Here is a 12,324-nt window from a genome sequence, read left to right on the forward strand (position 1 = left end):
GGTTCAAGGCTATTCAAGAGAAGGCTCAGACACGGAGTCAAACATGGGGGGATTGCACATGCGCAATGTAACTTGAGCTGCGATTCTGGAGGGTGACAATAAGTGCAGACCAGATGTTACTGCGCATGTGCAATCCACCCATGTTTGACCCCGTGTCTCAGCCTTCTCTTGAACAGCCTTGGTCTGGCTTCAGAGCTTCACCTAGTTAGGCTTGTGCTGATTTCTGGTTTAACCGGTTCGGTCCGGTTTAAGAGGTCCACCCGGTAGGGTTGTCACGATACTAAAATTTCAAACTCGATATCGATACCCAGGAAAATATTCAATACTCGATACCATTTTCGACACAGCAGCAAAAAATTAAGAGACATGTCATTTTTTAAATAAAGATCAGAACAGTAACATCAATGATAACAACAAAAAATCCCCCCAAAATAAATAATAACCAGAAACAAGATCTGTCCATACAAATGTATTTATCTACAGCCCTGTTTATTTAGACTCTGCCCTCTGTCTGTATTTTCTTATTTTCTTCTTACATGTACATGTACATACATGTATGCGAGGTTCATTGGCACAGCCCTGACGTGCCGTCTGGACTTCATTAAAAGGTAGCAACCAGGTGCCAGACTGTAAGTAACACATAGGCCTATCCGAGAAGCAGCAAGAAAATTGTGGACACACCACAGAAAAAAAAAATGCAAACATAGCAAATGAGAGAGGATCTGGGGGTCTTCACTTTCCTTGTCGATACTGTTACGTATAGTAACCGACAGTAACTGCATAGTATACCTTTAAGTGAGCCTCATAATGTGTGTTTATACCTGCTCTAATGATATATCATCGCTATCAATCGCTTGTTTGGTCTACAAAATTTTGTAACTAATAGATTAATCGAGAAAATAATCGACAGATCTGTTGTGTAGGACTAGATGTTAATATCTCTTATTGCACATTTGAGACACTGTTAGACTCTGTGGGATGGTCAAGTGAGAGATGGCATCCTCTGGGTTATCAAGTGGGCACCCTCCTTCCTTGGTCTTTCGCTGATTTGCCCACGACACCTCCAGAGGGTTCAGCAGTGAATCCCAGCATCCCAGGTTCGACCCCTAGATACTATCTAATCATTTGAGGGCCCAGGTGGAGTCCTTTCCTTTTTATTCAAAGCCACTGACTCCCCTTTTCAGCGGCACTGGAGAGGTCCTTGACGGCCTGCCGGTGGGCCTTTCCTCGCACTCCCATCTCCCGGAGTAGCCTAGATGTTGAGGTGGCTACGAACCCTCTGCAGCTGACTTCTACTGGTCGTACCTTCGCTTTCCAGCCTTTTTATTATACATCGGCTGCAAGCTCAGCGTACCTCAGCTTCTTGCGCTTGTAGGCCTCATCCACTGCACTCTCCCAGGGCACTGTCAGCTCGATAATATACACGTGCCTGAGTGAGGCTGACCATAGCACAAGGTCTGGTCACAGGTTGGTGGACGTGATCTCAGCTGGAAAGCAGAGCTTCTAGCCCAAGTCTGCCAGCAGCTTCCAATCCCGTGCCCTGCCTAGCTGCCCACTGTCTGGTCTTGAGGTGGCGAGACTGGCTTGACCCTCGCCCTCCTGGACAGATGTTGTTGCCTGCCAGCGGGATGACGGGGGAGGAGGGGGGTTGGCACTTGTCCGTAGAGTTTCCAACACTGCTGCAAGACACTTTAACACCTGGTTGTGCCGCCAGGTGTAACGGCCTTGGGTGAGGCTGGTCTTGCAGCCCACCAAGATGTGCTTAAGTGTTGCTGGACTTGGACAGAATGGGCATGTGGGGTCTTCACCATACCACCGGCTGAGGTTTTTGGGAGATGGAAGGACATCACAGGCAGTCCTGATGGTAAAGCTTGCCCTGTATGCCTCCATTTCCCACAGCTCTTGCCAGGAGATCTCTTCTCCACTCCTTCCCATGTCATCCACTGCCCTTGCTTTGCCTGCGCCACAGCGTTTGCGCACCTTCCTGCTTCCTCTTCCCGACGCACCTCCTGAACCACGAGCTTGCGTCTCTGGGACGGAGTGGCCTTGTTCCAGGCTGGTGTGCTGTCCCCAAGACCAAGACCACTCCTCCCCTGCTGCACTCGGCCAACGATGTCCTTGTGTTTTAGTGCTGCCTTTGCCTGCTCAGACAGATTAATCACAAATAAAAATAATCAAGTTGCAGCTCTACTTTGAGGTTTAAAGAAAGATGTATATGAGACAACAGAGGAATGCATAACGTCTAAGAACAATATTGCACAGTGTTCTGAATCATTGTTTTCCCTCATTTTTGTTTGTTTGTTTTTTACAGCGCCTTAATCCTCAGTGGCGGCAACTGATGTAAATAATACAGTGGCAGAAGGTAGGTGTATAAAATACGCAGTCATCTCACTAAATGCCTGTTGTGACTGAGCTCAGGTTGTCTACAACATCAAAGCGTCATAACAACATGCAACATACTGAACAAATGTGGTAACAAAACATAATGGGAGTATAAAAGAAAGAAATGTCAGTTAATATACAATTAAACTATTTAAAACAAAGAGTAAAACATTAGAACTGAAAATAAAATACAGTGAATAGATTTTGCAGTTCAGTTTTATAATTTAATCTTACTCACTACTACACCCAATTTGCAGCCGAAAATTATCCATAACGAATGCAATATTTACTCTTGTTTCACTAAGGTTGGTGAAACAAACTACGGTGCACAGCTGCTCTCCAGCAGGAACAAATGGGTTCGACGTTGAGTGCCAGACGCTGGCTGGGGGATTTAACAGGTATTGAGAGAGATGAACAGTAACACACTTTTGGTTTTGTTCTTTTCATTCTGGTTTGTTGACAATTAGAAAACAATAGAATATCACCAGTCTTTTTTTTTTTTTTTACTTTATTTTTATAGACTTATGGAGTCGGTGCAGACTGTGGAGTTGTTTCATTCCAGTCCATATCTGTACCTTTTATGTGTTTCCCTGTGTGGTTGATTTGTGTCCTTATATTTAGGAAATAAATCCACTTGACCATACATTAAGAAATGGAGGTGCAATTCCATCAAAAGTCTGAACCATAGGGCCAGGGTCTGTTTGTTGTTATCTACTGTATTCACTAGAGGGGGGCTGTTTTCTTTCAAAAACCTACTAACGTTTGGTTATAGGTGCATACATATATACATACACACACGTATATACTTACACATGTACATAAACACACAGTAAAACAATAAAAACATACACAACCACTTTCAAATTGTAGACATACATATGTACACAAATTACACATATGACGTCAGTACCTTCACACTCACACTTATGTATGTACAAATATTTTTATTAATTACATGTTGTCATTGAGTAGGAGCCACGATATCAAAGTGAGATGTCCACTTTTTATAGTAACTAATAAGTTTGTCTATGCATAGATTCAGGGAGAAAGTTAGCCTTTCCGTGTTATACTTTTCTTATACAGTTCCAATCCATTCCTCTTTTTTTGGGGACTCTCAGAATATCACTGGTCTGGCAACCAATCAGGGCACTTAAAAAACAGTTATAAATACTGGAGGATGAAGTTGCGGGCAAAATTTAATGCAGCAGAACATATGAAAGGCAAAGTGTTAACCTATATTAGCCCTCCATTGTTTCACAATACCATGAGGGAAAGCATTGTGTTTGCTGTGTGTATGAAAAAACAGTCGTGTTTATAAACACCAGTCGGGTCTGTCATTAAGAAATTTTAATTTTCCCAACTTTTGTTTCAGCTGTGAGCCCCTCAGCCAGAGCAACTGGTGTAGAAGGTGGGTGCAGAGGTAGTGTGATGTCTTCTCAGTAAATTATTTGTTCTATGCTTGTGACCAGTCACTGATCAGATTATCTAGAAACCCAGAATCTGAATATCAAAGGGATAGTGCACCCAACATGAAAATTCAGCCATTATCTACTCACCCATATGCCGATGGAGGCTCTGGTGAAGTTTTAGAGTCCTCACATCACTTGCGGAGATCCACGGGGAGAGGGGGTAGCAGCCCAACTCCACCTAATGGAGGCTTACAGCACCCCCGATTCAAATGCCTCATTGTAGCCTGTAGCTCTAACCACCTCTCTGTACACCGCGTTCACGTGTGTGCGCTTTTACAAGACCGTGAGACATGGGCACTGGATCACAGTTCATGTGTGTCACTTTGGGATGAAATCATTTGGATCATAAATGTTCATTAAGCCTGATGTTAAAGTTAATAGGTCTTTTTCTACTTCTTTTCTCCTCAGAGAAACAGCGGCCTTCACTGATCCAGAGGGTGAGTAATGTCACATCACTCTGACTTTACACAGTGCAGCTTTTATTCTGCAGATGAAGACTGAAAATTATCGTCATCTTAAAGACCTGAAGAATTCTTATTTTCCTGATCAAGCTGCATGGTGTACTCATGAGGTCTTAAGCATGAATATTATTTACCAATAATGTTGATAATGTGTGTTATATCTACCTCAAGGGAATATATAGTACCTTCTTCTTGATTTGTTTTTCTAACTGTGATGTAGAGAGAAATTTGCAGTGGTCATAAAAGTAAAAACAATAACAGTGCGTTTCTTACTTTTTTATATTAGAAGAAAAGATGCAGCTGGTAAACAGTCACTCCGTTTATAAAATCAAGAGGCTAGTTGCAGTTTTTATAGAACCATCTTTGAAAGAGTTTAACACGGGCAATGAAATAAAGTCATGAACCTGTTTATAAGAATAAGAATAAAACATTTGTAAAAGTACTTGATGAACTTGATGTTGCTGAAAAATGTAAACACCTAAAGTTGAAAAAGACATTGATTGATTTGGCAAATATTATTAATTCTACCATTACTTTGTGTGAAATAACTGATACATCATCCACAATCATAAAACATGACGTTGATGAGATGTGAGCAGACAAATCGGTAATCATTCCAGCTGACAAATTGCACTTAAACCCCATGAACATCTCTTTTAAATTTACCAGGTGGAAACAGTGACGTCTGTCATAGAGCTGCTTTTGGAAACACTGGCTGGTTTGAGTGACGGGGAGCTTGAGATGTTCAAATTGTTCCTGGATCGAAGTGACCTCCGCAGACACTACCCAGATATCCACTTTGGGCTTCTGAGGACAGCAGACATGCAGGACACAGTGTTTTTAATGGTGCTGACCTATGGCCAACAGTCTGTGGAGATGACCAAGGAGGTTTTAAAGGAGATGAAGAGGACTGATCTGGTGCAGAGGTTGTCAGACAGCAGCTCAGGAACCAAAAGTAAGACAATAAAGACAAAAACATTTTAAAATTATAAAACTGGTCCCGAACACGTGTCTCCTAAGTTTATAAGCTGTTTTCTTCTCTTCACATTATAAATAATAAGGTTTATACTGTAAAGAAGAGACACATCATCTGGTGAACAAGATATGTTTTATGTCTAATGTGAAGTGTTGAAAAATATTTCAGGTAAGGAGGCAAAATGTCTGATAAATTATTTGTTGAGGTTCAAGTGTAATTCTGTGCTGACATCTTTGTAATGTGTTTTTTTTTTTCACCACAGCGATACTGTCTGATGTCAGTCACATGTTTTTACTTCCTTTCTGTCTCCTCAGAAAAACACTCTGTGGATGAACACCTGTCTGCACTGATCCACAAAGTGAGCAATGTCATATCTGTGTGACCACGCAGAGTACAGCTTTTATTAAATAAGATGCAGCTTTAAATTCATATCAACATTAATGATGATAAATTTCACCAAACTCAGGATTTAAATTAAATGTTTCTAATGTCCCTATTATCAAGTCGTTGTATTTTAAACTGTGTTTCAAAGACTTAAACAAAATGCCAAACAAGAAAATGATAAAATATCTTCACTGTGCTGCCAACTGTTTCTGCACAGATGTCATCAACAGCATCTGTTCAGATCGGGTGGCTCATTTCAGGTTATGGCAGCACAGTAAAGGAGTTACAGGTCAAGGTGACTTTATTTGTCTCCCTTGGGAGAAAATCATCTTGGATAAAGGGAAACTGCTGCGTCAAACCAGACATTACAGTACAGAACATTAAATAGAAGCAATAGAAACAACACAGTAAAGCTCTTAAATATTAAATAAGACATGCAAAACTTTCACTTGTGGTAAAGTGAAATTAGACACTGCAAATTAGAATTACGGGGCATACTACTGTCTAAAAAACATACAACAAAGGTATGGCCCCATCTAACCAGTACCAGAAACAATTAGAGGCCACTGCATGACCCAGGTAATGAACATAAAGGTGGGGCCAGACTATTGTATTTTTTTTAAAGCCCTGACAAAGACCTGTAGTGGTTGAAACATGTTGGCTCTTCTAACGATTTAGCCACTACAATAAACACTTATTAATTCTTCCTTCCTTATTGTTAATATTTTTGGAGTGCCTGGATTGCCCTTCTGTGTATAATATTCTTACATACACCAAAAACTCTGAGAGGGTGGAGACGCTGGTAGATTCTCACACAAACACTCACCGCCTTTGTGTGCCAGCTCAGCTCATTATCAATATGGATCCCTAAATAATTATACGAACTGACCTGCTTGATGTCCTGACCATGTATGGCCACAGAACTCCGATCTCTGATTGATCAAGGATCTGGCAGCATTTCTACAGTTTTACTTGTATTGATGTGAAGTTGATGGTCATCACAGTCGGTGAGCTTGTCCACTGCAGCTCTGTGGCTGCTCAAGTTGGAGATGCTTATGAGTAGACTGAGGATGACATCGTCGGAAAATGTCACTACAAATTGATGAGGTTGGGAGCTTATGCAGTTGTTTGTATACAGAGTAAACAGAATAAGTTAGCTGACACATCCCTGGGGGGCCCAGCACTGCTTACTGCTGTCGGAGAGGACAGAGTTTAATTTCACCTGTTGTGGTCTATTTGTTAAAAAAGGTTAGTACTGCTGACTTAAAAAGGGTTCACATTCAGATTAACTAGTTAAGGATGTGAGGCTGAACTGAATTTAAAGCAGAACTAAAATCAATCAGTCTGGCACATGTAACAGGACCTTCTGGGTGCTTCACAACAAGGTGCAGTGTTGTGGAGATGGTGTCACCTGTGCTGCAGTTTCTTATACAGGCAAACTTGTACTGATCGAAACATGGCTCTGCCTCTTTGTGTAGTTGCTCTGCTCAGACCCTCTCCAGTGATTTCAGCCTGTAAATAAAATTAAATGAATATTATTCAGGTTACAAATATTAAAGTGTAGAAGAAAAAATGAATCAGCTTCTGCTGATAATTACCAAATTTATCAGTATCTTAGGTGATCTTGTAGAAAGTCTTTCAACAGTCAAATGTCTAAAATAATAATAATGATAAAGGAGCCAAAATGAAAATCTAATAAATATTTTTTTCACTATGAAAATATACTTGTAATTTTTCAGGTGTCAGCAATAGTGGTTTGTAAAGAGCTGCTTTTGGAAACACTCAGTGATTTGAGTAACATGGAGCTCAAGAAATTCAAGTTGCTGCTGCAGTTCACGTTCTTCCAGAGGAGCCTTAAACTCATCTCATGGAGAGAACTGGAGTTGACCAACAGTACAGACCAACTGGTTGATGTGATGTTGGAGAGATACGGTCAACAGTCTGTGGAGGTGACCAAGGAGGTTTTGATGGACATGAACAGGACTGATCTGGTGCAGAGGCTGCCAGAGACCAGCTCAGGACAAGAAGGTAAGATAAAGACACAACTGTAACTTTATATGTAATAACAAATAAATATGTATTGTTACAAAATCAGCAGCTTATAGTCAAAGCAATGCAGTAACAACATGTAGGCCTGCCATGACCCCAGAACAACCAAAGAGCTGAAACAACACCTCTCAAACACAGTCTCAACTACAAACTGAATATCAGCTTCACAGAGTTAGGTGTCTGTTATTTTAATAATATGGGAATATGCTTCTCACTCTGTGAAATGAATGAAGTGACTCTTTTAACAAACTAAATTTACTTGTGCTTACAACATAAAAACTAAATGTGAAATGAGACAAAGATTACCTCAGAGGTGAATGTTTTGCATTTTGCCTTTAAAGTAAAGATGTTCTGAGAAATTAATGAATCTGTTGATTTTGGTCCTTTTTTTTTTTTTTTTTTAATAAATGTTGTGTTTTCAAAAGTTTTTCTTTGAAAACATTCTCTGTGATTGGGCCACATGATCTTTGATCCATTACATTTGTGTATGTTGAGCTCATTATCAGTCTTGTATTGTATTTAGCCTGATAGGAATCGGACAAATGTTGTCTCCATGGTTTCACATTAATTCGTTGAGTTGTCTCTGTGTAAAGCTTTGATTTGACTTATACTACACTCCACTGTGGAAACAGACAGGCACACAGTGTCTTTATTATTATAATTACAGTTGTCATTAAATGTGTTGCAGCTGCAGGACCATCATCTGAAGCTTTTGGTGTGAGAACCACGGAGGGAGGTATGTGTCCTGTAAAAAACTTAAAGCACAACAAACAAAATAAGAAATATCATCCATGAACTAAAAATAATGTTTCCTCTAAGCACTGCAGTTATTTTAATTTACATTTCAGAGTATGAACCTTTAACACAGAGTTTAATAGCAAAGAAGACGTCAGGTGAAACCGTCATTGATTTATATGATGTTACTGTTAAGGTTGATTTTTTTGTTCATTTAACCAGTTCTAATATAAATCCTTGATAATAGAATTATAACAGTCTGACAGTGTCTGATTATAAATTATAATGTTAAATCAATCATTCATTCATATTTCCTTTGTCCTCAGAGAAACACTGTGTGGATGAACATTGGCCTGCATTGATCAGGAAGGTGAGTAATGTGATTAGTTGTATCATTACTTTGTGTGATATAACTGATGTACTCTGATGTGAACAGTCAAATCTGTAATAATCCCAGCTGACAAATTTCACTTTAACCCCATGAATATCTCTTTTGAATTTACCAGGTGGAGGCGATGACGTCTGTCATAGAGCTGCTTTTGGAAACACTGGCTGGTTTGAGTGACTGGGAGCTCAGGAAGTTCAAAGTGTTCCTCCCGAGTCAGACTGACCTCTACAGACGCGTCTCAGGCATGACTTTCATACTGCAGGAGTTAGAAGACTGGCAAGCCACAGTGTTTTTAATGGTGCTGACCTATGGCCAACAGTCTGTGGAGATGACCAAGCAGGTTTTAAAGAAGATGAAGAGGACTGATCTGGTGCAGAGGTTGTCAGACAGCAGCAAAGGACCCAAAAGTAAGAAAATGAAAAAAAAACTGGTCCTTAACATGTGTCTGTAGTTTATAAACCATGTTTTCTTCTCTTTAAATTAGAAATATTAAGATTCATGATGTAGAGAAAATAAGAATCATTCTCTTCATAGAAAATATGTTTTATGACTAATGTGAAATATGAAAAATATTTTGGGAGAGGAAGCAAAAAAAAGATTGTTGAGCTGATTTAAGTGTAATTTTGCCTATTCGAAATTTTTACAAAGCAGAATGGCCTGAAAACAAATTTACTGTCAGATGTTTGATCAGTCACTGATGACTTTTACCACTTTTCTCCTCAGAGCAACACTCAGATGAACACCGACCTGCACTGATCCAGAAAGTGAGTAATGTCACATCTGTCTGACTTCATACAAAACAGCTTTCTTTAAAAAATGCAGGTTAAAAAATGATCATCATCTTGAACATTTTAAATAGTATGATCCAAAGTCAGGATCAGTTGGACTTATTTATTTTTCACGGAAGTGAATGTGCGTTCAGGTCGAGCTCTTTAGCAGTGATTTAATCCAAAAATAATGATATATTTTTACCACTGAGGATGAGATGAGGAAATGTCAGCATGACTTTTTTCATCAACAGTAAAGAGAACTTTATCCACCAGAAACATCTATTTATCATACTCAAAACCATTTTTTTTTTTCAGAAGCATTGAGCAAAATATAAAACATAAAATAATGAAAATAGTCTTTTGAGCCACTGTGACTCATTTCAGTTTTTGTGAAAAGAGCTGCAGCCTGTAACATAAAAGAAAAACAATTAACCAGTTCATAAGAATTCAAAGGAAGAAGGAAAAGGAATCATCTTTTGATTTGTAGTTTGGTTCCACAAAAAATAACAATAATAATATACTAAAACACAAATGTGCACAAATATACCAATCTATAAAAAACAGCTGAATCAAATGTACTAAATCCTTGTATATTGTATATTTTTATATTTGATGTATTTTTGTATATTGTATATTTCAGTATATTCCACTTGCCTACATTTTGAGTACTCATGTCAATTCTGGTACATTGAGAGCAAGTCTGCCGGAGTCAAATTCCTTGTATGTACACACGTACTTGGCAACTAAAGCTGATTCTGATTCTGATAATACAACAGCAGTCACCAAATGGATCAATACCTTGTGTGATCTGCCAGTAACACTCACATCTCCATTAACACTGATGTGGTGCAAAGAAACACATTTGTAATTGTCCCAGTGGATTAAATATATGTCCAATAAATGTATTGATTATTTCAGGCAGCAACAATGGCAGCTGTTAAACAGCTGCTTTTGGAAACTCTGAATGATTTGAGTGACAAGGAGCTCAAGAAATTTAAGTGGTCCCTGGAGTGGATTGTCTCCCAGAAGAACCTCCCAGACACCTCATCAGCACTGAGTTACACCACAGACAGAGCACAAATAGTGGATGTGATGTTGCAGACCTACAGCCAACAGTCTGTGCAGTTAACCAGGGAGGTTGTAAAGAAAATGAACAGGACTGATCTGATGCAGAGGTTGTCAAAGCCCAGCTCAGAACTCAAAGGTAAGACAAAAACTGTCACATAATCTCATGTGTCTCATAAATGTCTAATAAATACATTTTATGATTCATAATTTAAAAAAGGTAAATCTGCTTGTGTACAAACTCTGTCTTCTCAAATGTGAATAAAAAAACAGCAGGGATCAATAAATCATCAATTGAATCATAATTAAATCAATAACAGTCACACAGAATGTTTTAAGTTTAATGAGTTTAGTAATTGTTGCAGGACTTTTGTGTTGGATTGCTTTAGACTGTGAAAGTGTTTATGATATTGTGAATCTGTTATATCTACTTTTGAGGTAACTGAGCCTTTTTAAAGTTGATTATACTTTCTATGTTAGGTTAGAGTTTAATCCTCTGAATCATTTTAAATGTCTTTTCTCTGCAGAGAAACACTCAGTGGATGAACATCTACCTGCAGTGTTGGAGAGAGTGAGTCTGACTTTACACATCACAGCTTTCATTCAGTAGATGCAGGCTGAAAACCATCCTCATCCTGAACATCATAAATGATGATGCAAATCAAACCAAAGGTTTTAAATTGGATGGTTCTCACTGTGTTGAAGGGTAACTTCTGTGTTTTCTGACCTGGACCCTATTTTCCCAGTATTGAGCGAAACGGCTGCAGACAACAGCGGCAAAACAGGCTGCAATGTAATGAACACCGTCGATTTACACAGGCTCCGATTGTTATTATAAGTGTCTGACAACAGAAACAAAATAACTCTCACAAAAACCATCTTGGTTTGTCTCTCCACTGTTCCAAAAATCACAAACTCTGGTTTGGTTGAAATAAACCTTTAATTCATCCAGTTAGATGCAAAAATATCAACCAGCAACCTCCGGGGCTGAGAAATGAAGCCAACAGAAATAAACATCTTTCCAGCCTGACACTGAAAAAAAAAACAGTTTTAGGGCCCTATTTAGATGGTCTAAAGTGGACGGCGGACGGCGCATAACTCATGTCGCAAGTGTCATTGCTATTTAGATGCCGGTGCAGTTGTCATTTTCACGCCCTGCGCCCTCGTCGTCTAACTAGCAAATGAACTTGCGCTTCTCTGAGCGTGTTCGTCTAAAAATGAGGGGCTCTAGTTTCGCAGACCGGGCACAGCGGGGGTGCAGCGCACCAGGCGGATTTTCGGCGAAGCCTTTTGGCACGAAACTGTCACCGCGCCAAGCTGGATCTTTCGACACCTCCCCCTGCTGCGCCGCCACACCCATCTCAGCGCACCTCGGTCTGCCAAACTACCAAACTGAGCGTGCCTTGGGTTGCACTGCTCGAAACTAGCTCTGCGCAGGGTTTGCCACCCTGTGCCACCTGCGCTGCGCCGGGAAACTAGAGCCCGAGGAGTGGTCAGGCGCAGTCATGGTGCATTGCTAGTTAGATGACAGGAAAAGCAAATGTGCAAGTGACCAAGAAAAACCTGGTCTAAAGTCAACGGCGCAGTATTTCGCTGTTAAACAAGTTAGTGACATGCGTCTCTAGGCGGGTGCACAATGTGCGTG

At 39.8% G+C, this 12,324-nt stretch overlaps 1 protein-coding gene across 3 annotated transcripts in view; it reads left to right on the forward strand.

Annotated features, from left to right (window-relative positions):
* LOC125893026 (uncharacterized) overlaps positions 1–12,324 on the forward strand; it is a 29,129-nt gene that overhangs the window by 928 nt on the left and 15,877 nt on the right. The window contains exons 2-14 of one of the 3 annotated variants that reach the window (XM_049583452.1): positions 2,312–2,362; positions 2,688–2,780; positions 3,755–3,790; positions 4,260–4,288; positions 4,982–5,267; positions 5,603–5,646; positions 7,412–7,700; positions 8,410–8,457; positions 8,783–8,826; positions 8,963–9,251; positions 9,568–9,608; positions 10,533–10,818; positions 11,207–11,250. In XM_049583452.1, coding sequence (XP_049439409.1) covers positions 2,735–2,780; positions 3,755–3,790; positions 4,260–4,288; positions 4,982–5,267; positions 5,603–5,646; positions 7,412–7,700; positions 8,410–8,457; positions 8,783–8,826; positions 8,963–9,251; positions 9,568–9,608; positions 10,533–10,818; positions 11,207–11,250 — 1,482 coding nt within the window. In that variant the 5' untranslated portion in view covers positions 2,312–2,362; positions 2,688–2,734. Of the gene's footprint in view, positions 1–2,311; positions 2,363–2,687; positions 2,781–3,754; positions 3,791–4,259; positions 4,289–4,981; positions 5,268–5,602; positions 5,647–7,411; positions 7,701–8,409; positions 8,458–8,782; positions 8,827–8,962; positions 9,252–9,567; positions 9,609–10,532; positions 10,819–11,206; positions 11,251–12,324 lie in introns of those variants that run through there. The other 2 variants (XM_049583453.1, XM_049583455.1) reach the window with 2 other exon arrangements.

This window comes from Epinephelus fuscoguttatus, linkage group LG8, assembly GCF_011397635.1.
Source record: "Epinephelus fuscoguttatus linkage group LG8, E.fuscoguttatus.final_Chr_v1".
Taxonomy (NCBI): Eukaryota; Metazoa; Chordata; class Actinopteri; order Perciformes; family Serranidae; genus Epinephelus; species Epinephelus fuscoguttatus.